At 36.6% G+C, this 24,304-nt stretch overlaps 1 protein-coding gene across 6 annotated transcripts in view; it reads right to left on the reverse strand.

The window, feature by feature from the left end:
- The window catches only part of TMEM272 (transmembrane protein 272), an 85,132-nt gene that overhangs the window by 57,655 nt on the left and 3,173 nt on the right, over positions 1-24,304 (reverse strand). For 4 of the 6 annotated variants that reach the window (XM_074217186.1, XM_074217188.1, XM_074217189.1 and 1 more), the window contains one exon: positions 12,624-12,706. In XM_074217186.1, the coding sequence (XP_074073287.1) occupies positions 12,624-12,653 (30 nt within the window). In that variant the 5' untranslated portion in view covers positions 12,654-12,706. Of the gene's footprint in view, positions 1-7,522; positions 7,606-12,623; positions 12,707-17,713; positions 17,881-24,304 lie in introns of those variants that run through there. The other 2 variants (XM_074217187.1, XM_074217190.1) reach the window with 2 other exon arrangements.

A 24,304-nucleotide genomic window follows, 5' to 3' on the forward strand; every position in this document is an offset into this window, starting at 1 on the left:
GACAACATTAAACTAAGAGAGAAGGCTTCCAGTAAAAAAAGAAATTTTAGTTAAGACTCAAAGGCTGTCCAGTTGTTAAACAATTGATGAAAGATTGATGTTTACAAACACAAGAATTGGATTTGAGGGGGATGCCAATGCTAAATCATCAATCTCACTTTTTCCTCTTGAGCCATCTGAATCCAGTGTCCAGATATGAATTAGGATGACTAAAGATAGCTCTGGATGGGATCAATCAGGGTTAGGTGACTTGCCCATTTTCATGCAACTAGTAAGTATCAAATGTCTGAGATCAGATCTGAACTAAGAGTCTCCCTGACACCAGGGCCAGTACTCTGTCCACTACAGCATCTAACAGATGAAAAGAAAGTTAGAAATTGAGACAAAGGAATGGTAGAACAAGGCAGAGTACAGTCTTGCACGTGAGGGACAAATGAAATAAGACATGAAGTGCATGTGGGGACATTTTAACAACAAAAAATAAATCTATAGAAGGTTATAAAAAGAAAGTCATGTGATTTCTGTGTTTTTGAAGACTTTGGTTTGTTCAGTGATCCAGGTGGTTAAAATACGAGGGAATTGGGATAGATGTCCCCCAAGGACTTTCTGGGTTCTTTAAATCTAAGAGCCAGTGCTCTTGTATTCTAATAGGCCTCTGGCACCTTGTCAAAGAGCTAGTTATGTGGAGGCCTAGTTGGAATTCCATGCTTATATAATGAACATGTCACAATAAGGATATACTGTAGACTGTCTGCTTAGGATAATGAGGCTAAGCTAAGAAATGTTGAATGAGCCTGTGGAAGCTGAAAAATGAATTGAGGCAGTGATAATGAGGTTTAAAAATTCCAGGCATAGATTGACAGAATATCTTACTGGGGCAAAACATGGAGATAAGATTTTGGGTAAGTTATCTTGAATTATTTTCATTATCATCAATATTCTAATTGCTTTCCTTCCACGCCATGACTATAGAGCTCTGAACTCACATATAACCTTCAGTAGACCAGTCTCTTCTTCCCTGTAGTGATGAAGGGAAGAATATATATGCCTACTTACTAGCTCTGCAATCCTGGGTAAGATATTTAACATCTCTCATCCTCAGTTTTCTCATCAGTAAAATGAGGCTAATCATAATCATAATCATCATAATCTTGTTTTATAGGATAATTGTATCAAATGATATATGTAGAATACTTTGCAAGCTTAAAGTACAAAATAAAAGTTATTCTTATTATCATTATAATTACATATAATAGTCAGAACCAGACTTCAGTAAAATTGTGCTGAAGTAATTTGTCAACTGTATTCTAACCTTATTTTGGGGGTTCATTACTTCTTCCCAGGTAACTAAAAATCATGATGATAATTTAGAGCGCACTTTAAAGTTGCAAAGTATCTTATAAAAATTATCTCATTTTATGCTCATAATGATCCTGGGAGGTAGATGCTATTTGATTCCTATTTTATATATGAGGAAACTGAGACAAACAGATTAAGTTCCCCAGAATCATACAACTAATAAGTACCTGAGACTGCATTTGATTCTAGCTCCATTACTCTATTCCCTTTGCCCCTTTAACTGCCTCATCTTATTTTAATGATTGTCCAGCCTTTTATATAGGCTTCCCAGAATATTCCAATGTCCTAGAACAGGGATGTCAAACTTGCTCCTCTTCTCTGGAAACAAATTATAAAATATTTGGAAAATGTTTGACAAAATAAATAAAAAATCCAAGACAACATTTTTCTTGTTCAGTCATGCCTAACTTTTTGTGACCCCATCTGAGATTTTCTTGGCAAAGATACTGGAGTGGTTTGCCATTTTCTTCTCCAGCATATTTTATAGATGAGGAAACTGAGGCAAACAAGATTAAGTGACTTGCCCAGAGTCATACAACTTGTTAAGTGTCTAACTCAGATCTTTCTGAACTCCAAGTCTAGCACTCTATCCACTCTGCCACCAAGCTACCCCACAATACAACAAAGATGATATTAATTTGTGATCTTTCTAAGTCAATATAAGGAGCTGTGGGATCTTTTTCTATTTGAGTTTGACATTATTGTCCTTGAAAATGCAATTATGAGGGGCAGCTAGGTGGCACAGTGGATAGAGCACCGGCCTTGGAGTCAGGAGTACCGGAGTTCAAATCCGACCTCAGACCCTTAAAAAATAATTCCCTAGCTGTATGACCCTAGGCAAGTCACTTTACCCCCATTGTCTTGCCCCCCCCAAACCCTCAAAACACAATTATGACAAAGCCACCAGACTTGGTCCTTACTAGGATAGAAGAGCAGGATGAGCAAAGCACCTATATCAACTCAGTGTTTGTATCAATGAACATAATACAATGTATTCTTTATTCAAGAGCAAATGGGAAACAAAGTAGTCTATCACATGATAAGATTAATGATGGTAAAACAGTACAAAGTTATGAAAAAAATGACAGTAGAACTAGAAAGTCTTTTTTTCCTTTCTTTTTTTTTTTTAGCAAGGCAATGGGGTTAAGTGACTTGCCCAAAGTCACACAGCTAGGAAATTATTAAGTGTCTGAGGTCAAATTTGAACTCAGGTCCTCCTGACTTCAGGGCCGGTGCTCTATCCACTGTACCACCTAGCTGTCCCATGTTTTTTCTTTTCTTTCTTTCTTTCTTTTTTTTTTTTTTGCAAAGAACTAGAAAGTCTATCTTCCACTGGGGTCCTGGAGAATTAATAGCATGTTAGGATAAAAGTATGCCATGGTTAAACACCACTGGGGGCTTGAGAAAATATACTCTCCATAGCTTGGCTAATGGGCAACGTCAAAGAAGGAGGAAAAGACTTGTTCTTTTTGTTGTTGTTTTTTGTTTTTATTTTTAATAGAAAAATTGTCCATTTGGGGAACAGAGGAAAGAGAAAAAGTGTGACCGGTCAGGGTAAACTAGAACTTGAACAATCCAAATGGCATAAGCATTAGCTCTTTGCACAATACTAGTCAGAAACTCTTTAATTATGTCATAGGGAGGTCTCCAGTTGGTAGTCTATTAAAGGAACTATCTCAAAAAGAGATCTTAGATAGGTGAAATGCATTCTTTGCCTCAGTCATTTCCAAGGAAGTTTGCCAATTAGAACTATTTTCACTTCCAAAGAATGGATAGGAAGCATGAGATCAAAAAGAAACATACAGTATGTTCCTAAATTTTTATTGTTGGACTAGAAATTAGATATGTCATCAGCATCTGCTCAATTGTTCTGAAGGAACTCAAGGGTGAGACTGTGGAGCTATAGGGCAAATATAAAACTTCTGATGTTATATCACAAATGATCACTGTGCTGGAAACCTGGGAAATTGGCAATGATTTTAATTTAGCAGTATGCTAGTAAATGTTTAACAACTGGTTCTCGGGGAGGTAAATTGTATACAATGTACATTTAAGTATATCAGCAACATTAATATTTTCATCATCATTTTCTTAAGTCTAGACAATCAATTAAACAATAAATTAAGTCCTAATTTGTAGCATTTCCAAAATGTAAATGCTCTCACTGAAAATTTAATAATTAGCTCTTGCAAGTTGGTTAGTGCTGGCTCCAGCACATACCTCTTTCTATTCCTAAGAAGACCCTGTGGACAACACACCATTGAATATTATCCTTTTATAGGATGAGTTGTTTATACTATAATAAAGAAAAGAATCATAAAAAAGCAAAAGTAACTAGATGTAAAATGGATTCTATAAAGGGGGAAAAGGAAGAGGGAAAAATCATGCCCTATATAATTTAAATATATATAAAAATTTAATCCTCATAGAATATTTTTCTCATAGTGTGGTAGACAGGATAAATAATAGAGTAACCATTTTACAGATGAAGAAACTGGGACTCTAACTTGCTCATGGTATGTCAAACTTAATATGGAGCCATAGCTTGTAGGCAGGATTTGAACCCTAATCTCCTTGATAATCAGTGAGCCTTTATTAAGCACTTATTATGAGTCTGGGTCAGGGGTTGAAAAGAATGACAAAGGTGAAGATCTCTGCTCTTGAAGAACTTGTATTCTACCAGGGGAGATAAGTATTTATATAGGGTATCCCCAAAGTCTTAATGCAGTTTTAAGCTTTAGTAGTTTTGGGGCTCCCTGTATGATCATTTACTCTATGTTTATACTTTGTAAGTACAGAGTAATTTCAGAGGGACAATGTTAGCCGTTGTGACTCTTAGCAAAGCCCAAGACAGGAGGGGACAGACGTTGCAGGAAGTTTAATATTCTAAGATGCAGAAGAGAGAACACATTCTAGTCATAGTGGACAATCTGTATAAGAGCACAGAGATGGAAGATGGGTTATAATGTTTGAAAGACATTATTGTTGGTTGTTGTTGTTATGTCATGTCTGACACTTTTGTGACCCTATCTAGGGTTTTCTTAATGAAAATGCTGGAGTGGTTTGTCATTTCCTTCTCCAAAGCATTTTAAAGATGAGGAAACTGAGATCAACAGGATGAAGTACAAGGTGCTGGTAAGTGTCTGAGGTCAAATTTGAACTCAGGTCTTCCTGATACCAGGCCCAGCACCCTATCCACTGTGCCACCTAGCGGCCACAATGTTTTTGACTACAATATCATTATTTGGATGTTTGAAAAATCTTGGTTGATAGGAAGTGATAAAAGAATGGAAATAAACAGATAAGGTTCTGAAATTCAAAAAGGGAGAGAAAACCTATAAACTATTGGCTAATGAATTTAACTTCAATTCTTAGAAAAATTCCAGGAAATATTACTAAAAGAATAATTTGTGAATATTTGGGAAAGAAAATGTTATTTAATAAAAACAAACTTCCAAAAAAATAAAAACAAACTTGTTCTCAATAAAGAAAAAATTATTTCTGGTAAATGTCATTTTATAAGATCTCAGGATCCTAGAATCAAAATGAACTTTTTTTAAGTTAAAATTTTTTCAATTACATGCAAAGATAATTTTAACATTTATCATTTTGAAAAAAAAGCCATTCAAAATGTTTATTGTTTTGCAAACTTTTGAGTTCCACATTTTTCTACTGTCCTCCCTTTTCTTCCCCTTCCCCATGGCAGCAACCAATATGAAGTAAGTCTTACTTGCAGAATCATATTTAATATAATTCCATATTAGTCATGTTGTGAAAGAAAGAATTAGAACTAAGGGGGGGATCATAAGAAAGAAAGAAACATAAAAGAAGTTTTAAAAGGTGAATATAGTATGCTTTGCTCTGCATTCAGACTCCCTAGTTATTTTCCTCTGGATGTGGATGGCATTTTTCATAAAAGGCCTCTCATGATTGTTCTCGATCACTAAACTGCTGAGATGAACTGTGTCCATCATAGTTGATCATCTCACAGTGTTGTTATTAATGTATACAATGTCCTCCTGGTTCTGCTCAACTTCACTCAGCATCAATTCTTGAAAGTCTTTTCAGGCTTTTCTAAGGTCAGGCTGATCATGATTTCTTATGGAAAAATAGTTCTCTATCACATTTATATATCATAACTTGTTTGGTCATTCACCAACTGATGGTCACCCCCTCACTTTCCAATTCTTTGCCGCTACAAAAAGAGCTACTATAAATATTTTCCCATGAGTATTTTCCCACAAAATGAACTTCTAAGACCATCTGCACGTGACTGCAGATCCCTCATCCTACCCACCGAATGCTTATCCAACCTTTATTTGAGTACCTTAAATGAGGAGCAACCCATGTTCTCCCAAGAAAACTCATTCCAATTCCTAGGGAATATTTCCTTCTAATGAGCTTAAATCTACCTCTGGACAACTTTCACTAAATTATTCTATTTCTGCCCTCTGAGGGCACACAGAACAAATCTTGTCTTTTCCATTCTTGAAGAGAGCTAGTTTTGGTCTCTCTGAAGTTATCTCTTTTCTAGACTAAAGATCTCCAGTTCCTTCAACTGATTCTCTTATTCTCATGAATCTAAATGTTCTTCAGATCATTCAGATCACTTCATCATCCTGATTACCCTTTTCTGACTGTTCACCAGGGTCACTAATGGCATAGATCTGGGCAATATTATATTCATAGTATTCAAAGATTATAAAAGAAACATTGACTTTGTGGAAAATTGGAGAAATAATGACTGGACAATCATACTGTCAGGTGTATTCAGAATTGGTTGACTGACTGCTCCCAAAGAGTGGCTTTAATAAATCAATGTTAACTTGGAGGGAATTCTTTAGGCTATCATAGTAAATCATAGGATAAAGATCCGTAAAGGGAATTAAAGATGGTCTGATTTCATTTTATAAATGAGAAAATCATGACCCAGAAAAGTAAACTGACTTGCCCATGGTTACACAATTAAAGAACTAGCAGAGGGGCAGCTAGTTGGCACAATGGATAGAGCACTAGCCCTGGAGTTAGAAGAATCAAAGTTCAAATCTGACCTCAGAAACTTGACACTTACTAGCTGTGTGGCCCTGGGCAAGTCACTTAACTTTGATTACTCACCAAAAAAAGGATAATCAGAGTCAAATATCTCAATGTATATCTTTGTCCCTTCAGTCCCATATTATATTGTTATATTATATCAATTATATTATGTTTATATTATATCATATAATATAATATATATTAAATTAATGACTTAGATGAAGTCATAACTGACATGCTTTGTCAGCTTAAAATATAAAATTGAAAGAGATAATTAACATGATAGAATTCAGTAACAAAAAATCCTGACAATCTAATAAAATTAAGTTTACTCAGATATATGTGAAGTCTTAACCTTAAGTCAAAAAATTTAACCACACTAGTATAGGATTGGGAAAGCAGGACTAGGCAATAGTTCATGTAAAAAATGATAAGGGTATTAATGAATTCAAGTTCAAATATAATGCAAAACTGTAACATGAAAGCCAAAAGAGCAAATCTGATCACAGGATATATGAGTATAAATTTAGGATCTAGATTAAAGGTGGGTGAAAACTCTCCTGATCCCTGAACAACAGAAGTGTTATATACAATTAGGGGTGCTGCATTTTAGGAAGAATTTGAATAAGATGGAGATTGAGTAGAGGAGGTTTAACAAGCTGGTGAAGGAACTTGAAAACATGGAATGTGGGAGCTCTTGAAGAAATTGAGGACTTTTTGATGTTCTTGAACAAAGAGAATTGAGGCTAGAGAACAGAAAGTATCAGAGGACATATATTTTCAAATATATGAAGTCCTATTATATTAAAGACCCCTTAGAGAGATTCTGTTTGTTTTGCTTGATACAAGATGTCACATTGAGTTAGAATTGAATTTAATATAGAGGAAAATTTTATAATTAGCTAGTTATTCAAAAATGGGAATGGATATCCAAGATATTGACTATCTCATCAATGGATGTCTTCAAAGGAAGGGTGGTTGACAACTTGTTTGGGATTTTGAAAGGGATTTTTCTTCATGTAGGTGTTTGACTAGATAATTCTGAGGTTCCTTATAACTCTGAGAGTCTCTGATTTATGAATAAGCATTTTTTAGAGCAATCAACAAACATTTATTAAATGCTTACCTTTGTATGTATGTGTAATCGGTATAATGACAACATTTCCCCCTTCCAAAATTGTACTTGAGTATGTCCAATAGAGCATAAATGAAATTTAAATGACTATTCCTTGAGAGGTTATATGGTGCCCAATATTTGGCAAAATGGTTTGTTCCAGCAGTCCCTTGGTCCTGTGATATCAATAGTAGAGAGAAAATACTTGCAAAGACAACTGGTTATTGACACAGGTATTGTAGACTAGGTTGTCAAATAAGTAATCTTTTTTTTAATTTTAGAAAGGTTTCATTTATTTTGAGTTTTACAATTTCCTCCCAATCTTGCTTCCCTCCCCCCACTCCCCATAGAAGGCAGTCTGTCAGTCTTTGCATTATTTCCATGGATTGATCTAAGTTGAATGTGATGAGAAAGAAATTATATCTTTAAAGAAGAAACATATAGTATGAGATATAGCAGAATTACATAATATGCTAACATTTTTTTTAAAATTAAAGGTAATGTCTTTGGTCTTTGATCAAACTCTATAATTCTTTCTCAGGATACAGATGGTATTCTCTATCACAGATATCCCCAAATTGTGCCTGATTGTTGCCCTGTTGGTATGAGCAAGTCCATTAAGGTTACTCATCACTCCCATGTTGCCCTTAGGGTGTACAAATAAGTAATCTTTAAGAGAGAACTTTTGGAATTTCTCTCTCTCTCTCTCTCTCTCTCTCTCTCTCTCTCTCTCTCTCTCTAGGATGTGAATACTATGTGAAGTTCTCTCTTAGATTTCCTACTGGGTTATTGGTTATTTCATCTCCCCATCCTCAGCACCTATGGAAGTTGGTTGCACATGGTATCTAGAATATTATATTCATCTAGGTGAACCTAATTCAGGATCTTAAGACCTTGTTCTCTCTAATGCTGTAACTTAGATGGGAAAATATACTTCTATTGTTCATTGTAACTCTATAGTCCCTACTAGTGTACTTCCTATTTAATAAATAAGCCTAGATGAATTCCATTAATGCCTAATTACAAACATTTATTAAACAAAAAGCAAAGTGAATGCGATAATATAACATTATATCTGTAAGCCAAGGCAACTCTTTCACTGATGCACATGGTATAGGAAGAGGAGAGGGCACAAATTTAAATAACTATAGCAGAAAATGACATGTATAGGGAACATATAATTCATAGCTCTGGATTTTAAACTTAGATGTCCTTTGTCTCTCTCGAGAAAAGTCTGTACAAAATTTACTTATAGGTGCATCCACATGTATTTTCTGATTGCCCCCTACTTAGACTATGTGCCTCTTGAGATGATGAGATAGTATTATTGTAAAAGAAGAAACCCTAAGAACTTTTCTAGCTCCCCTCTGATGGTTTCTGAAGAGTTTCCCCCTCAGTAGGACCTGTAAAAAAAAGTCAAATCTTCTAAGGGGGAAATTTAAAGTCTCCCCCCACCCCAATCAGCTTTTCCAAGTAGTAAGGGGCAGCGAAAACTCTGACAGCTGTTCCCAGATAGGACCAGATGTTTCTCCTGGGATCAGCTCCAACTTCTTGTCTCTTAGTTCTTCTTCAGCTATGTTACTGATCCAAAACAGAGTCCCTTCAGTGAAAGGCCTCACTTCTATCTCATGGCAATAAACTAAAAGGTACATTTTTTTCATTTAGGACATAATTAAGCAAGAGACATTTGTCCCATTGATATCAAACTGTTTGAAGATCCAGGGCTTTCCATCTACAACTTCAATGTTTTCATGTCAGTCATATGCAAATTAGATGAAAGTAGCTAAGACATTCTTACTAATTGTTACTTCATATTATGTGCTTTTTCTCTGCAGACTACCTTTTCAGTGTTCCTCTCACAACCATACTATTTCTACTCCATTCTATTAGCAAAACTCTCTACATCTGGTTCTTCTTAATCAATCAAACAATAAACATTTATTAAGTCCTACTATGTGATGGGCACTGTGCCAAACACTGGGAGAAAAAGAGGAAAAAGACAGTTCTTGCTTTCAAGGAGTTTTAATCTAATGGAGAAGGCAACATTAAAACAAATGTATACAAGGCATGCTATGAACAGGGTAAAAAGGAAATAATTAAAAGAGGGAGAGCACTGGTAAATTACGACGGGTTATGGAAGGCTTTTTGAAAAAAAATTGTATATGGGACTTTAAGGAAGCCAGGGAAATCAGTAATCAGAACAGAAGAGGGAGAGTATTCCAGGTCAGTGAGACAGCCAGAGAAAATCGCCAGAATTGAGAGATGGATCATCTTGTTCATGAACAGACAGGAGGCTAGTGTCACTGGATCAAAAAGTATGTCTCAGGATACTGGAGAAATAGGAAGGAACTAGGTTATGAAAGGCTTAGAATGTTAAATAGAGCACTTGGTATCCCTGGAGGCAATAGGAAGTCACTGGAGTTTATTAAATGTATATATGTATGTATGTATGTATGTATGTATGTATGTGTGAATGTGTGTGTATGTATGTATGCATATGCAAGACTGGATCTGTGTTTTAGGAAAATCACTTTAGAGTTGAAAGGAGATTGGATTGGATGGATTTGGGGCAGGCAGACCCATCAGCAAGTGATTACAATAATACAGGTATGAGATGGTGAAGGCCTCTTCCAGACTGATGTTGGTGCATTCAAGACACTTTGCAAAGGTGACATCCACAGACCTTGGCAACAGCTTGGATATGAGGGCTGAGAGATGGTGAATCAGATAGGCATCAGATAGTGAGCCTGAGAGACCAGGAGGATGGCTCCGTAATGTAGAAGGTAGAAGGCAAGGTGGGTCAGCCTCTCCCCTACAAGGACAGCTCCAGCTCTCCTCAACCAGTTGTAACCACTATCTATGAGGCTCCCTGCAGTTCTCAAACATCCTGATAAAACAATGAAGATTTTTGTTGAAAAGTGTTTCCAGCATCTCTCATATCCAATGGCTAAGAGACTTTGTCTTTCAGCCAGACAGAGCCAGAAGGTCACAAAATTTCCCCTTTCTGCCATCTTGCTTTTTTATTCTTCTCAGAATTCTTATCTTTGATCCTCTTGTTTTCACTCACCTGTTGAATTTTGGGGGAGTCAATTCTTATATTTTCTGAACTGCTTTGCCCTCTACTGTCTCCCTTGGTTCTTCTTGGTTTAACTTTCACCTAACTTGTAGTCAGAAGTCAATCTTAGTTTCTAGGCCTTAATCCCCAGCTGAGCTAAGTGTTCCCCGGGGCTCTAGGGAAAATTACATAATTGTGTGACCTTGGGCAAGTCACTTAACCCTATTGTCTTAAATAAATAAAAATTTTTAAAAATAAGGAAGTGTTCATTTCCTCCAAGGAGCTTCTCTGTACTATGAAAATTGCAACTTCTGTGTTATAAAGAGAAACCTGAGAACAGCTAGGTGGTACAGTGGATACAGCACCAACCCCTGAAGTCAGGGGACCTGAGTTCAAATCCTACCCCACACATTTGATACTTACCAGCTTTGTGACCTTGGGAAAGTCATTTAACCCCATTACCTCACCACCACCACCACCCCCAAAACATGAGAAGCCTAGAAGGTTGTAAATTTTTGTCCCAATCCCCCACCTAGCTTCCATTGCCATGTACGTCACTGCTTGTGCATTAAAAGGTCTCTCTCTATATGTGTATTTATATTGAGATCTCATTTGCTTTTTTTTTGGTTTTTGCAAGGCAATGGGATTAAGTGACTTGCCCAAGGTCACACAGCTAGGTAATTAAATATCTGAGGTCATATTTGAACTCAGGTCCTCCTGACTCCAGAGCTGGTACTCTATCCACTGCGCCACCTAGCTGTCCCTCATTTGCTTTTTTTTTTAATAGCCCTGTCACTGTCTGATAATTAATTGTGGAATTTTCCCAGGGTTACCTATGTATGGTTTCTATTTCTTTTATTCCACTTCTAAAAATAAAGTCAGGTACTTACTTTCAGTCTTCTGGCACACCTCCCATTCCTGTTGGGTTCTCAAAGGTTCCTAACAATTATTTTTACACTTTCCCATCTCTAAGTTCTTCCAGGGTATAGGCTGTGTTCAAGGAAGACTAGTACCTTGGTATGAGGCTGCTTTCCACCTTTGATGTCCACCTCAGCCACCTAACTCTCACCAGTGACTCCAAGAAGCTGTAGCATGCACAGTGGCCACACCCCAGTAAACCATTTCAGCAGATGGGTTTAACCAGGTTGAGGGTAACCAGGGTAATCTCAAGCTCATTGGTGAGTGGTTTACTCCAAACACGTGAAGTCTTCCACTAGTGGAATGGACAGAGAAGAACAAATCATTCCAATGGCCATGAAGCAGATGCTGTGACGCGCTTAGAGCTTGGTTAGATATTGAAGACACCAAGGTCATCCACTGCATTCGGAGCCATCACCAGTTGTCTTGACTGCCTTGCTATGCTGGATCATGACTTTGAAAAAGAGAGTGAGTCATTGCTGGTAAGATTCTTGCCAGAGTCCTTCTAAAGAGGCTGATCCTTCACCTGGAAGATGGTCACTTCCCTGGAAGTGTGGCTTCAGAAAGGGTTGAGGAATAGTCAATATGGTGTTTTCTGACTGACAACTCCAGAAAAAATGCTAGGAAGAGAACAGAAGTCTGTACACAACATTTGTAGATCTGACCAAGGCCTTTGATACTGTCAATAATGAGGTTTTATGGGAAATTGTGTCTAAATTTGGTTGCCCAGAGAAGGTGATCAGTGTTGTACTATCCAGATTCTGGATAGTGGACAATGCTCTTGATATTTCCCAGTCACCAATGGTGTGAAACTAGGATGTATCCTTGCTCCCATACTTTTTAGCATGATGTTTTCAGCCATATTATCAAACCCCTCAAGGTCAGCCACTGCAATAAAGGCAAAATTTGGTGAAGAACAAATGATCTTCTGTTTGCAGATGATTGTGCAATCAATGCAGCCTCTGAAGCTGAGATGCAACAAAGTATGGATGAAATCTCTGCAGCTTGTGCTTATTTTGGTCTAACAATTAATACCAAGAAAACTCAGGTTCTCCATCAGCCAACACCACACCATCCATATGTGAAACCCTTGATTAAGCAAATGGAGAAATTCAGAGTTCTGTGGACAAGTTCACTTACCTTGTCAGTGTCCTTTCCAAGGAGGTACATATCGACAGAGTTTCACACTGACATTCCAGAGATAGCTCAATATTTGGGAGGCTCTGAAAGAAAGTTTGAGAGAGAAGAAGTATTAGACTGACTACCAAACTGAAGGTCTACAGAATTGTGGTGCTGACCTCATTGCTGTATGCCTGGATATTTTACCTGGACAGTCTATTAGTATCGTGTCAGGAAACTGAATGGCTTCTGAAAATCACCTGGCAGGAGAAGATACCAGACACTGAGCTAAACTTCTTAAGCTAAACTACCTCATATTCCAATATTCTACAGAGAATGCAACTATGATGGACTAGACATATTGTAAGAATGCCAGACATATGCTTGCCAAAAAAACCTATTTTATGGAGAACTCACACAGGGCAAGATCTCACAGGGGTTTCAGAAGTGATACCAGGATACCCTGAAGATCTCACTGAAGAAATTTAGAATTGATTGTACAGCATGGGAGACACTGGCACAGGACCTCCCAGCATGGCAGGCCCTCATCAGTGAGGGTGCTGCTCTCTATGAGGAAGGCAGAATTGAAGCAACTCAAAGGAAACATGACATCAGGAAGTTTAGAGAACCCACCCCAGGTGTTCACATGGACCATTTGTGCTCGACCTGTGGTAGAGCATTCCAAGTTCATATTGTTCTGATCAGTCACAGTTGGACACACGTAATTTGTCTCAAACATAGTGATGTCATTTTAGTCTTCTATGATAAGGAAGGACAATAAGTTCTTCCAGTAGCTTAGGGTGTCATCCTTTTGGTTGGGGATTTGAATGTGCTTAAAGCATTTAGGTGCTTTCTTCCTATCTCAGGCTTCAATCCTGTCTTAACTTTCACTCAGTTGCAATGTAGAAAAGAATCATTAAATGCAGAGTGGACAGAATTCTTAAAGGTCATCTTGTCCAACTCCTTTATTTTAAAAATAAAGGTGCAGTGATTTGCCAAAGGTATGTAGGTGGTAAATGGTGAAGTTGGGATTTGAACATATTCTCCCCCTCAAATTCAGCCCTCTTTCCATTGTTCCATGCAAGCTACTGAAACCTCAGTAATCAGAAGAGAACTAATTTAAAGCTCATCTTAGCAGCTGAGATGAATACATCAGCAGTAGTTACCTGCATATTCTGTAATGATTCAAACTAGCAAAAGTCTCATTTTAGAACTTACCCTAAACTGTCCATGATGCAATTGTTATAGCTGAAAATGTCTTCTTTCCTGAATATTAATTTTAGACTTACTTTAGGAATGACCTAACTGGATTGGCAAGTAACCTCTCAGAACTGGAATGAACTTAATTTGGGGAAGGAAAGCAATTTATCTTTAATAATATCATATATGGAAATAAATTCAGTCATATCACTCAAACTATGACTTTCTATTGTTTCAATTTGGATAAAACTCCTTAATTTCCCTTAAAACAAATTAAGAGCAAAATTACATTACTTTAAATATCCCTTTTTGATACTTTAAATATAATAAATATATACATATACATATAAAAATTTTGCAACTAAATGCAGTTTAAATAAGACCTTCTAAAACTCTAAAATAATAATAGATTTCTACTTTGGTTGAAGTGGAATAATTTGACAAGGGGATATTTCAGCCTGATTTTCTAGTATTTTATCTACTCATTTGTCGACATCATAGTTTTCTAAAGAGATGCCAGTTTGAACATTAGTCATTATTTAAACATATCATGGAAATAACTTTATTCCCATAATAAATGTATGTAAAGCAAGCAATTTGGAATGGCAAGAACTTAAAAATTGGAATGGCATATCAAGTCAAGGTTAATTCACTTAGCAATTATCAACATCATCATCATCTTTATTATTATTATTATTATTATTATTATTATCATGAGTTGGATTACTAGGAATTCTGGTGACATATTTTTATTTAATGAACTAGAGGCTCCTTTCAAGTTTAGATTATATGGAAAATCTTTTCTCTTTAATCAATTATACCCAGAAAAAATAGATTTTGTTTGTTTGCTTTTATCTAATTCTTCATTTTCTTTCTCTTTGAGCTATGTAACATCCTTGTTAGTATGTACTGCTCATAGATACCTTATTTAACCTGATAAAATAGATAAAATGGGAAAGAACTGTAAAGATTTTTACAATTAATTTTCTTCACTATCAAGGATAATGGAGTTGCCATATTTTTACTCTAAAACCAGTCCTAGATATGCTGCGAGAGGAAATGGAACTAATGCTATAGAAAATGAAGAGAGGAGAAGCAGTCAGCTGAAAACAAAATAAACAGAGGAGATTCTGCTTAAAATGATCTAATTTGAAAGGCATTGAGAGATAAATTCCCAATGTAGTTGAAAGATGGGAGAATATTAAAAGGGTAGAAGTCTCAAATTTTATTATTACCATGAATAGGAAACTAAGAGAATATCAATGAATAGGCAGCAAGGCAATATTCATTTATTAAGTCTTATTATGAGCCAGGAACTATGATAAGTGTTGGGGAAATTTAGTTATTCTTTCCACATCACAACTTTCCACATTGCAACTTTCCCCACAGCAACTTTCCCCTATCACAATTTGAATTTATCAACAGTTGACATAAGAAATTAAATGGGAATGGGAGCAGGAGTTTTGCAGAAGGTATAGACCATACATGAAGTTAGCAGATGAGACAGAAAAAGTTTAGAATCTCAGAAATGCAGAAAATAGATGTATAGTATTATATAATATTAACATATTTTTACCTTTTAATACCTAATGGTTTAGACTTCTCTGGTACAAAGGAAAGATAAAAAAATTTATATGCAGATTTTCTAGATTGTGGGGGCACTGTGTCCTTTAAACCCTTTGTAGTGGAAAGGAAAACTGTCTAAGCAAAAAGTAAGATTATGCTTGTCTCACTTCCTGAAAAGAGAAGCCCCAAAAGGAATCCAATGGGAGAATCCCATGAGGGATTTTACATGGTGAAGGGGTTTCAGGAAAGGATAGATGTTCCAAGATGAGTAGTCCCCATACTCTGAAGAAAGTTCCAGAGTGAGATATCAGATGAAGCATGACATTGAAGTCTGGAAAAGGCAGAAGCAGAAATGAGGGGAAATCAATGATAAATGCCTTCTCTCTCATCTTTACAAAATTTTTATGAGAATACTACATAAATATATCAAGTGTATCCTTAATAGAAAATAACAAACTTTCTCAAGCAATATTTTATATTACATCTTTATAACTATATAATTGACTGAAAGATATAGAGAATATAAGATCCCAGTGTCCTTTTTCTTTATGTAAAAAAAGCCCATAACATTTGGTTTAATACAGCAAAGTAATACCTTAAATGCTTTCCTCCAAAGAGGAGTCTTTTATGCATGTATTAAAAATTATATAAAATCCCTTAAAGATGTAACAACAAAGTCAGCTTTGTTTGATGTTTCTGTAACTATTATTATCAAGTGAAGAGATTCTCTCATAAAGCCCAAGTAATTACTTAAAGATAGTGACATCCACCAGATACCACTGTTTATAGATGACACTATACTGATTGCATTAAACTTTAGAATGATGTAGAACCTCTTAAATAAATTCCTTATTTACTCAAAAGAGTTTAGATTAATCATCCACACAGAAAAAAAACAAAGTACTTGAAGAATGTCTTATTTTTTTCCCTGAATGATTAAGCTCAGATTTGCAAGGTAAGTCACCTTGAGCTGTGTCATTGGAACACATTATTTCATTCTCTCCTACATTTTCTAGTAGGTGCAGAATAGTCTTGCATTATTCAAAGGGATTTCTATTTTATTTAAAGGTCTTTCTCTTGATGGATTGAAGAACTTGTTTCTGAATTGAATTATTCAATTTAACTACAATTTCTTGAGAGTTTGAATCTTTAGATTTTTTTTCCCTGGAGGTGATCTGTGAATTCTTCCAATTGGAATTTCATTTTCTGTATTTAGAAATTCTGGACAGTTTTCTTCTATTATTTCTTTCATTATGAAAATGTTCATTATGGTGTTTCCCCCCATCATTTTGGTGTTAGAACTTTTTGCTATGTAATGTTGTTCTAGGAAATCTATGATCCTTAGGTGGTCCCTATGTATTCTGTCTTTGACATATGAAGGTAATGGTTGTATAGTGGCCATACTTTCTTTTAATGTTACTGTCTTTTGTTTCTCTTTTTTTCCTAGATTGTCCTGTACTTCTATATATTTTCATTCCCAATTTACTGTTCTCATTTGGTGAGATTTGCCATTGAAAGTTCCTATTTTTCTATTTTGTTCATTATTTTTATTTTTCAGGAAATAATTTCTGCTCTCATAATTCATTTTTCTTTTTTTGAACCACTCAGGTATAGCATGTATTTCCATCTCCTAAAATTCCATAGTCTTCTGTCTCATCACAGATTAAATAGTTTTTGTTTTGCAGTATTTTTTATAGATTTCTGAACTCATTGCTAGATCTGGAGACTATATATCCTTTTATTGTCACTTTTTCCTTTTGATTTAGCTGTTTATATTCAAGATCTCTGAATATTCATCTTGAAATCTTTAGTAATTTTAGTCTCCCCCCTTATTTTTCCAGTAATGTTTGTCCTTCATTTTTGAAGAAGACCACAACATCAGGGAGGTGATGCCATGACAAGTACATGAATTGAATTTGAGTGAAGGGGAGCTATGCTGGGCCACCAGCCTTTCTCCTCCAGAGTCATCTGGGTCCAGTGATCAGATATGTATCAAGTCGACTGGAGATGACCCTGGATGTGAGGCAATCAAGGTTAAGTGACTTACCCAAGGTCACACAGCTAGTAAGAGTCAAGTGTCTGAGACCAGATTGAAACTCCCATCCTCCTGACTCCAAGTGACTCACTGACTCCTTTGCCTCTGATCATGGTTTCTTTGGGGTCTGGAACTCAAAATGTCTTAGTATCTTCCCACACTGGGCAATTTATGGTTCACTAGCCCAAGTCTTTCTTCCAACTGATATTTGGGTGGTAGAATTGGGTCCAATTGAATTCTATGTTCTTTCAAGCTTGGTGGATTGCTGTACAGCTCCCCACATTAACAGTGTTCTGTAATGGCAACCTACCTCAATCTCTGTGTTCTTTGGTTTTTGATCCTGACGTTGGCAGTTTAGAGCCTATCTTTCCACTACCAGCAGGTCAGACTTTGGTATGTATTTGCATCTCCTAACAGACTTTTGCTCCTCAATTGCTGTGGTCAAGCTGGTTGTTGAGATCTGATGAAATGGGGTCGCTATGCATTGGAAAGAAGATGGACCAGGGTTTAGGAGCAGGTTTTCATGTAAGCCTAAGTTGTGTCTTTGGGTCTGCTAGAACAGTGTACTGCTAAGTAGGGAAGGGATTCTGAGTATGCTCAGGGTCATTAAAGATAAGTTCAGGAATTTGGGAATTTTTATCCTTCTTTTGGATTCTTGGTGTCCTAGACCATGAAGAAAGATGGATTTGCTTTATCTTTGGTGTATAATTTCTGTTTTGGAGAGGTTGCAGAGATCATGGGAATCAGAGAAAATGTCTAGTCTTCCATCCTATTGCTCACATGACCCAGAAGTCTCCAAGTCATTTAATATCTCTGGATCTCTGAAATAGGCAATTTCTAAGGTTGTTCCCAGAACAGTATAAATTCTACATTTTCAAGTGGATATATTTCTTAATCAAAAGTCTCAATTCTCAAAAATTATCCCAGGTCAAAACACATGGTGAAAGCAGAGCTCCCCCAAATAAAAAATTGATGACCTTTGCTCATTTTTGAACGAACAACTGGATCATTAACTCATAGCTTCCTGATCATTCATAATCCCATGGTATACAATCTGTAAGCAGAGGTTCATCTCTTATCCTCCATCCTTGCTGTCTCTCCTAGATTATCAGTATGTGATAAATTTCTCCCTACCCATCTTAGGACTGGCCTGACCTTCTCCAAAGCTCATTTTTCATGGGAATCAGATTATAAATGTCTTTCTTCCCACTGGATGATGGGTAGCTGCAAGTTTTTACTCCTAACTCATGGATATGGAGATCATCAAGCACTGGCTGTGAATTTGACCTGATCTCAATGTTATGCCATGAAAAGTTCCCCCTAAATTAACATGAATAAATGGGAGCATGGAAAGGTTTTTTAGTTACAGGGAACAAAATGTTTTAGCTATTGTCATGTTAGTCCTCACTTCTGCCAAATAATTGCTGATAATGTTGAGCATTTCCAGACTGACTAATTAGATATGTTGGAAGGAAAAACTGGGTAGAATTTGAAGCGTCAGTTTTTGTCATATATTCTAAACACAGCTCTCTTCTCCAGAAAACCATTAGAAAGAACTCCTGTCTTTCACAGCTTTCAGCCATCCCTGTCTTAATTTCTCCAGAAGGTACAGAGAGCTTCCTCCCTACCCTTGCTAAGCACTTTCTCTTTGTACAAACACTCCCATTGATAGCAAGGGCTACAAAAGCCAGAACCAAACTTAGGCAGTTACTGTCCATGAACCAACAGTCCCTCCCATTCCTCTGGACATGAGAGGGAATGGGAGAAGAAGAATCGTTTTTTTAAGTAAAGGTTAGACTAGTTGGTCTGTTGAAATCTGGGATTCTGAGAAGAAACATATAATAATATTATCCTTACTTAAATAATCTAGATTGTCAAAGAATCCAAAAATCAATTTCCTTGGACTGAAGAAACTATTAAATGATTAAAAAATTTTTTTACGGCAAATAAACATTGAAAACAGTAATACATGTCAGTGCAAAGCAATAAGAGAACAATGACCTAGAAGCATGTGGGTAAAATTGTCAGTGTCCCAAGAAACCAGAAACTGAAACAGAGTCAAAGTCATACCCCAGAAACAAAGTCATACCCTCAACTCAATCCCATAAATTTAGGAACTAACCAGAGTTTGTTGAGTTTGCCAGCAAGGGAGTCCCACCCACATGGGACAAAGACTTTCCCAAGGAACATTAAGGACAAAGGATACATAGATTTCAGTTTGGGCAGGAGATGAATTGGGAATGGAGAACTTCAGAATTGAGCAGGCCTCTTTCTAGGGCTGGTAACAGGAAAGGTTCTTTTTCAGGTTAATTATCTCATTTAACCCCACCTTAATAAATAGAACTGTTCTTGCTGTTCCAGCAGGAAGGAACTTCACAGAGGGGAATGGGGTGGTTCAGGAGAAAGGAGAGTACCTACTTTCAGGGTCAGGGGCGAGATTGAGGAACTATAGACAAAATGGAGTTGCTTTAGCTACCCACAAGCATTTGAGGGTGTTGTATTTTAAACATAACATTCTCCTCTTCCATGTGCCTACTCCCCTCCAAAACAAAATAAAGCAAAATAAAAACCCATAGGTTCAAATTATTCTTTTGGGTTTAAACTATTAACTCATGAACCCCTATTTAGTTTTCCCTAGGCAGTCAGAGGATACAATTATTTAAAAGAAAAGTTATCGAATGAAATAACATAGTAAGTAAAGTAGCAATTGAACCACAAACTTGGAACAGATTAACAAAAGTTAGAATTTGCTTCCTGAAATGTCTTTATTCCCCACAGATTATACCCTTAGGGTTTTTTGTGAATTCTTCCACCTCCACCACTAGAAGCTGAAATTAAATGTGGAAGCTTTACCCACCTCCTAGGAGGTGGGTTAATATATACTACCTGATGGGGCTGGTCCTAGAGATTTGAGTTTTTTAACTTTCTTTGCCTTGAAATTTTGGTGATCATTTTGAATTAGAGCTGACTCCATCACATTTTATTTTTATGAAACTTGTTGGAATTTTAAAATTTATTTTGCTACTTTTCTGGAAACTGGTTTGTTTTGATGATTATCTAGTGGTATGAATTCAATGACTTTTTATTTCAACATGAGTTTGTAATTCTTGTTGGAATTAAAAACTTATTTTTACTTTAATTTTGCCTCACAAAAGGGAGGAACTCTAAAGTTCATATTTTATTTCACCTTTTTCCTTGTAGTAAGCAGATATTTATATAGACAGATAATTTTATACCATTCTTTGGTGGAATTATTCTTCCAGGAATTATTCCAGGAAAGCTTTGGCTCCCATAAAAAAAATTGAGAGATATGTATAAGCTTTTTCATAAAAACAATCTCCTATAGCCTATTTACTACTAATAGTACTACTACTCATATAATAAGATTATATATTAGGAAATATGTCAGTGACCAAACTTTATTGATGGCTCTGGAGGAGAAAAGAAGTTTGGTGACTTAGCACAGCATCCCCTCTGTCAAATTCAATTCAAGTGATTGTCATGACATCAATCTCCCCTGGTGTCATGGTCTTCTTTGAAAATGAAGGATAGGGTTCAGGGATGGAGTCAGGAGTACCTGGGTTCAAATCTGGTCTCAGACACTTAATAGTTATCTAGCTGTGTGGCCTTGGGCAAGCCACTTAACCCCACTTGCCTTGCAAAAACCTAAAAAAAGAAAAAAAGAAAATGAAGGATAAAACATTGTTGTCCAATATTTTGGATACATATAAATGTTTGCTGATTGACTGGTTGTTTAAAACAGGTTGGTTGAAATAGATGGTGGTATCCTTGAAAGAAATAGGGAAGTTGGGGGCAGGATTGTTTAGTAGTTATATGTGTTCAGTTTTGGATGTACTGAGTTTGAAATATTCAACAGGCAACTGATGGTGGCTAATTGAAGTTCAGGAAAGAAAGAAATGGATTTGTAGATTTTGGAATTATCTGCAATAGTAATTGAGTTCATGGGAGCTGATGAGATCAATGAAAGAAGATAGAATTCTGGGTTACAGTCACATGTAGAGGATAGAACACTGATGATAATACAGCAAAGGAGACATAATGATTAAGAAAGGTAGGTTAACTAGGAAAAAGAATTATTTCCCAGGCTAATGAGTAGGGACAGCTAGGTGGTGCACCAGTCCTGGAATCAGGAGGACCTGAGTTCAAATCTGATCTCAGACATTACCTAGCTGTGTGACCTTGGGCAAGTCGCTTAACCCCATTGCCTTACAAAAAAAAATTAAAAAAAAATAAAGAGTTCTTCAAAGCTAATGAGTAATCAGGTTACCAGGCAAACAAAAGAGGCAAAAGCTGCAGAGAAATCTAGAAATGTGACCAAGAAAAAACTCGGGAATCAAATAATCAAGAAATCTTTGGAGAGAATTGTTTCAGGTAAGTGGTAATACTGGAAACCAGATTTCAGGGGGCTGAAAAGTGAGCTGCAGATGAGGAACTGAAGACAATAAGCGTAAATAGATTTTTCAAGCATGTGGACTGAGCATGTACAAGGACTAGATGGCAGCAGAACATCCAAGTGACTGTTGCACTGATCCCATCCCACCTCTCATGTAAAACAGTCACTTGGGGATCTGTTGTCACCCATGAGATGTTTTAAGCTGTCCTCGATTCCAGAAGGTGATAAAAGCAAAATCTCAAGTAGTTTTACTATTGTCCTTCATTGAGAGAATTTTTAAACATCCACAGGGTGAAATTCTTTGTTCTGGTAATGACTCAATGCAACTTCCTCGTGCCATTCCCTCCCTTAGTAGACTTCATATGCCTCCATTTCACTTAGATTGCATTAGCCCATAGGACAAACAATGTGTATTGTTTTCCTGACTTGGAGTGTTAACAGCAATATGAGATGGAGGTTAAGAAAATGGGACATTCCTGTTTGCACATCTCTGACTTTTCTTCCAAGAGCTGTGTCTTGATAAAACTATAGAAGATCTATGACCCACTGGCCCTCCAGTGGGCTCTCAGTGGTCTTTTTTCTCATCATCCCCCCTCCGTGCTCTCAGCAAGGGCTGTAGGGTAGAAGTTGATGAAGATTTCCACTCTCCTATCTAGGGCTCCTTATTCATAAAAGGTTTCCATTACCCTTTTGCTTCCAACAGGATTAGTTGAGTCCTAGTCATGAGTCTAGTGAGCCCACAGAAAAATCTGACCCTGATCCTTGTCATCTCTACCTGCACACATAGTAATAATATGCTCCAATAGTGTCATCTAACAAACTAAACACTTATGTTTTTGTGTGTGTATGTGTATGTGTGTGTGTGTAGATGAATAATGTTCTTATTCAAACACAATTTTTTTTTTATTTTTAAAAGGCAGGGAGTGTTTGGAAAGTCACTGTCAAAATAAATTGCTTCTGCATAAATGCTCTCCCTTTTTTTCCATGCTTTCCCCAGCACAAAAGTTTTCCTTATTGAAGTCACTCTTGTATTTGAGTCACTCTCCTATAATCACTACCTCCTCCTCATGATTTCTTCCTAATTTAGAAGAAAGTCTACAGGGTCACTCACGGCAACTTCCACTTGAATCAAAAAACAAATTAAAATGAAAATTTCCCTTTTACATGTATCTGCTCTCAACATCACAATATCCTACAAGGAAATTTGAAAAAAAAGAGGAAACAGTTTGAAAAAGAGAACTCTGGCCTCTAAAACTGGTGCTTTCATTTGGGAAAGAGGGAGTTAGAACAAGACCTTTAAATGGTAACAAGAGATAGCCCTAATAAGGTGAAACTTTTTTCCCAGAGCTCTGAAGGATGGAGGAGGAGGAGGAGGGGAGAAAAATCCCTCTTCCCTCTTCCCGAGGTGTAGGTGGCACTGAAGTTTTCCTTATATTCTGAATATGTGTATGTACTTAATTATTTTCCTGTTGTCTTCCCCATTAAAATGTGTGATCCTTGGAGGCAGAAATTATCTTTGCCTTTGTATCCCTAGCTTTTATCATAAAGCTTGATAGGGATCACTTAATAGACACTATACCAGGAGCAGGAATGTCCAGTCCATGGACATATAAGACCCTATGGCCATTTCAGGCAGGACTAGAAATTCAATAAATCTAGGAACTTTTTAGGGGTGAATTGACTAAATGTTTGAACAAATATGTCAGGCTAATTTTTAAGTTTATGATTTTGTATGGTCCATGAATGACATTATACATATCCAAATGGGTCTTGGCAGAAAAAAAGGTTCCCCATCCCTGCTCTAAACTGAAGGAACTGGAGACAGAGACCTAGACCCTTCTATTTTCAGCATCTTCTAAGCTTTAAGGACCCAGTCTAATTGCTCTTAACTTGACACTAGATTTTTCCCTATTGAGAATTAAGAAACTTCTGAGTATTAGCAAGAGTTAATTATAACTATAAAATTTTGAGTTCCAAAGTCTCTCCCTTTTTTCCTTCCCACTCTGTAAGAAGGCAGACAATTTGATATAGATTATACATGTGAAGCCATGCAAAACAAATTTCCAAAAGAGAACATAAACAAAACTATAAAAATTAAGAAAGATGAAAAAATAGTATGCTTCAATCAGCATTCTGAGTTTATCAGTTTTCTCTTTGGAGGTGGATAGCATGTTTCAACAAGGGTCCTGTGGAATTGTCTTGGATCACTGTCGATCAGAAAAGTTTACACAGTTGGCTATCTTTAAATATTGCTGTTACTGTGAAAAATGTTCTCCTGGTTCTTGTTCACTTCACTTTGCATCCACTCATATAAGTTTTCTCAAGTTTTCCTATAACCCAGGAGTTGTTGTTTGTCCTTATCGAAGATGATGGAGATGATGCCATGACAAACAAGTGAATTGGAGCTGGGTGAGGGGATGCTGTGCTAAGTCAACAATCTTACTTTCTCCCCTGTAACCATCTGGGTCTGGTAGTCAGATATGAATC

The sequence above is a fragment of the Macrotis lagotis genome, chromosome 1 (genome assembly GCF_037893015.1).
Source record: "Macrotis lagotis isolate mMagLag1 chromosome 1, bilby.v1.9.chrom.fasta, whole genome shotgun sequence".
Lineage (NCBI taxonomy): Eukaryota > Metazoa > Chordata > Mammalia > Peramelemorphia > Peramelidae > Macrotis > Macrotis lagotis.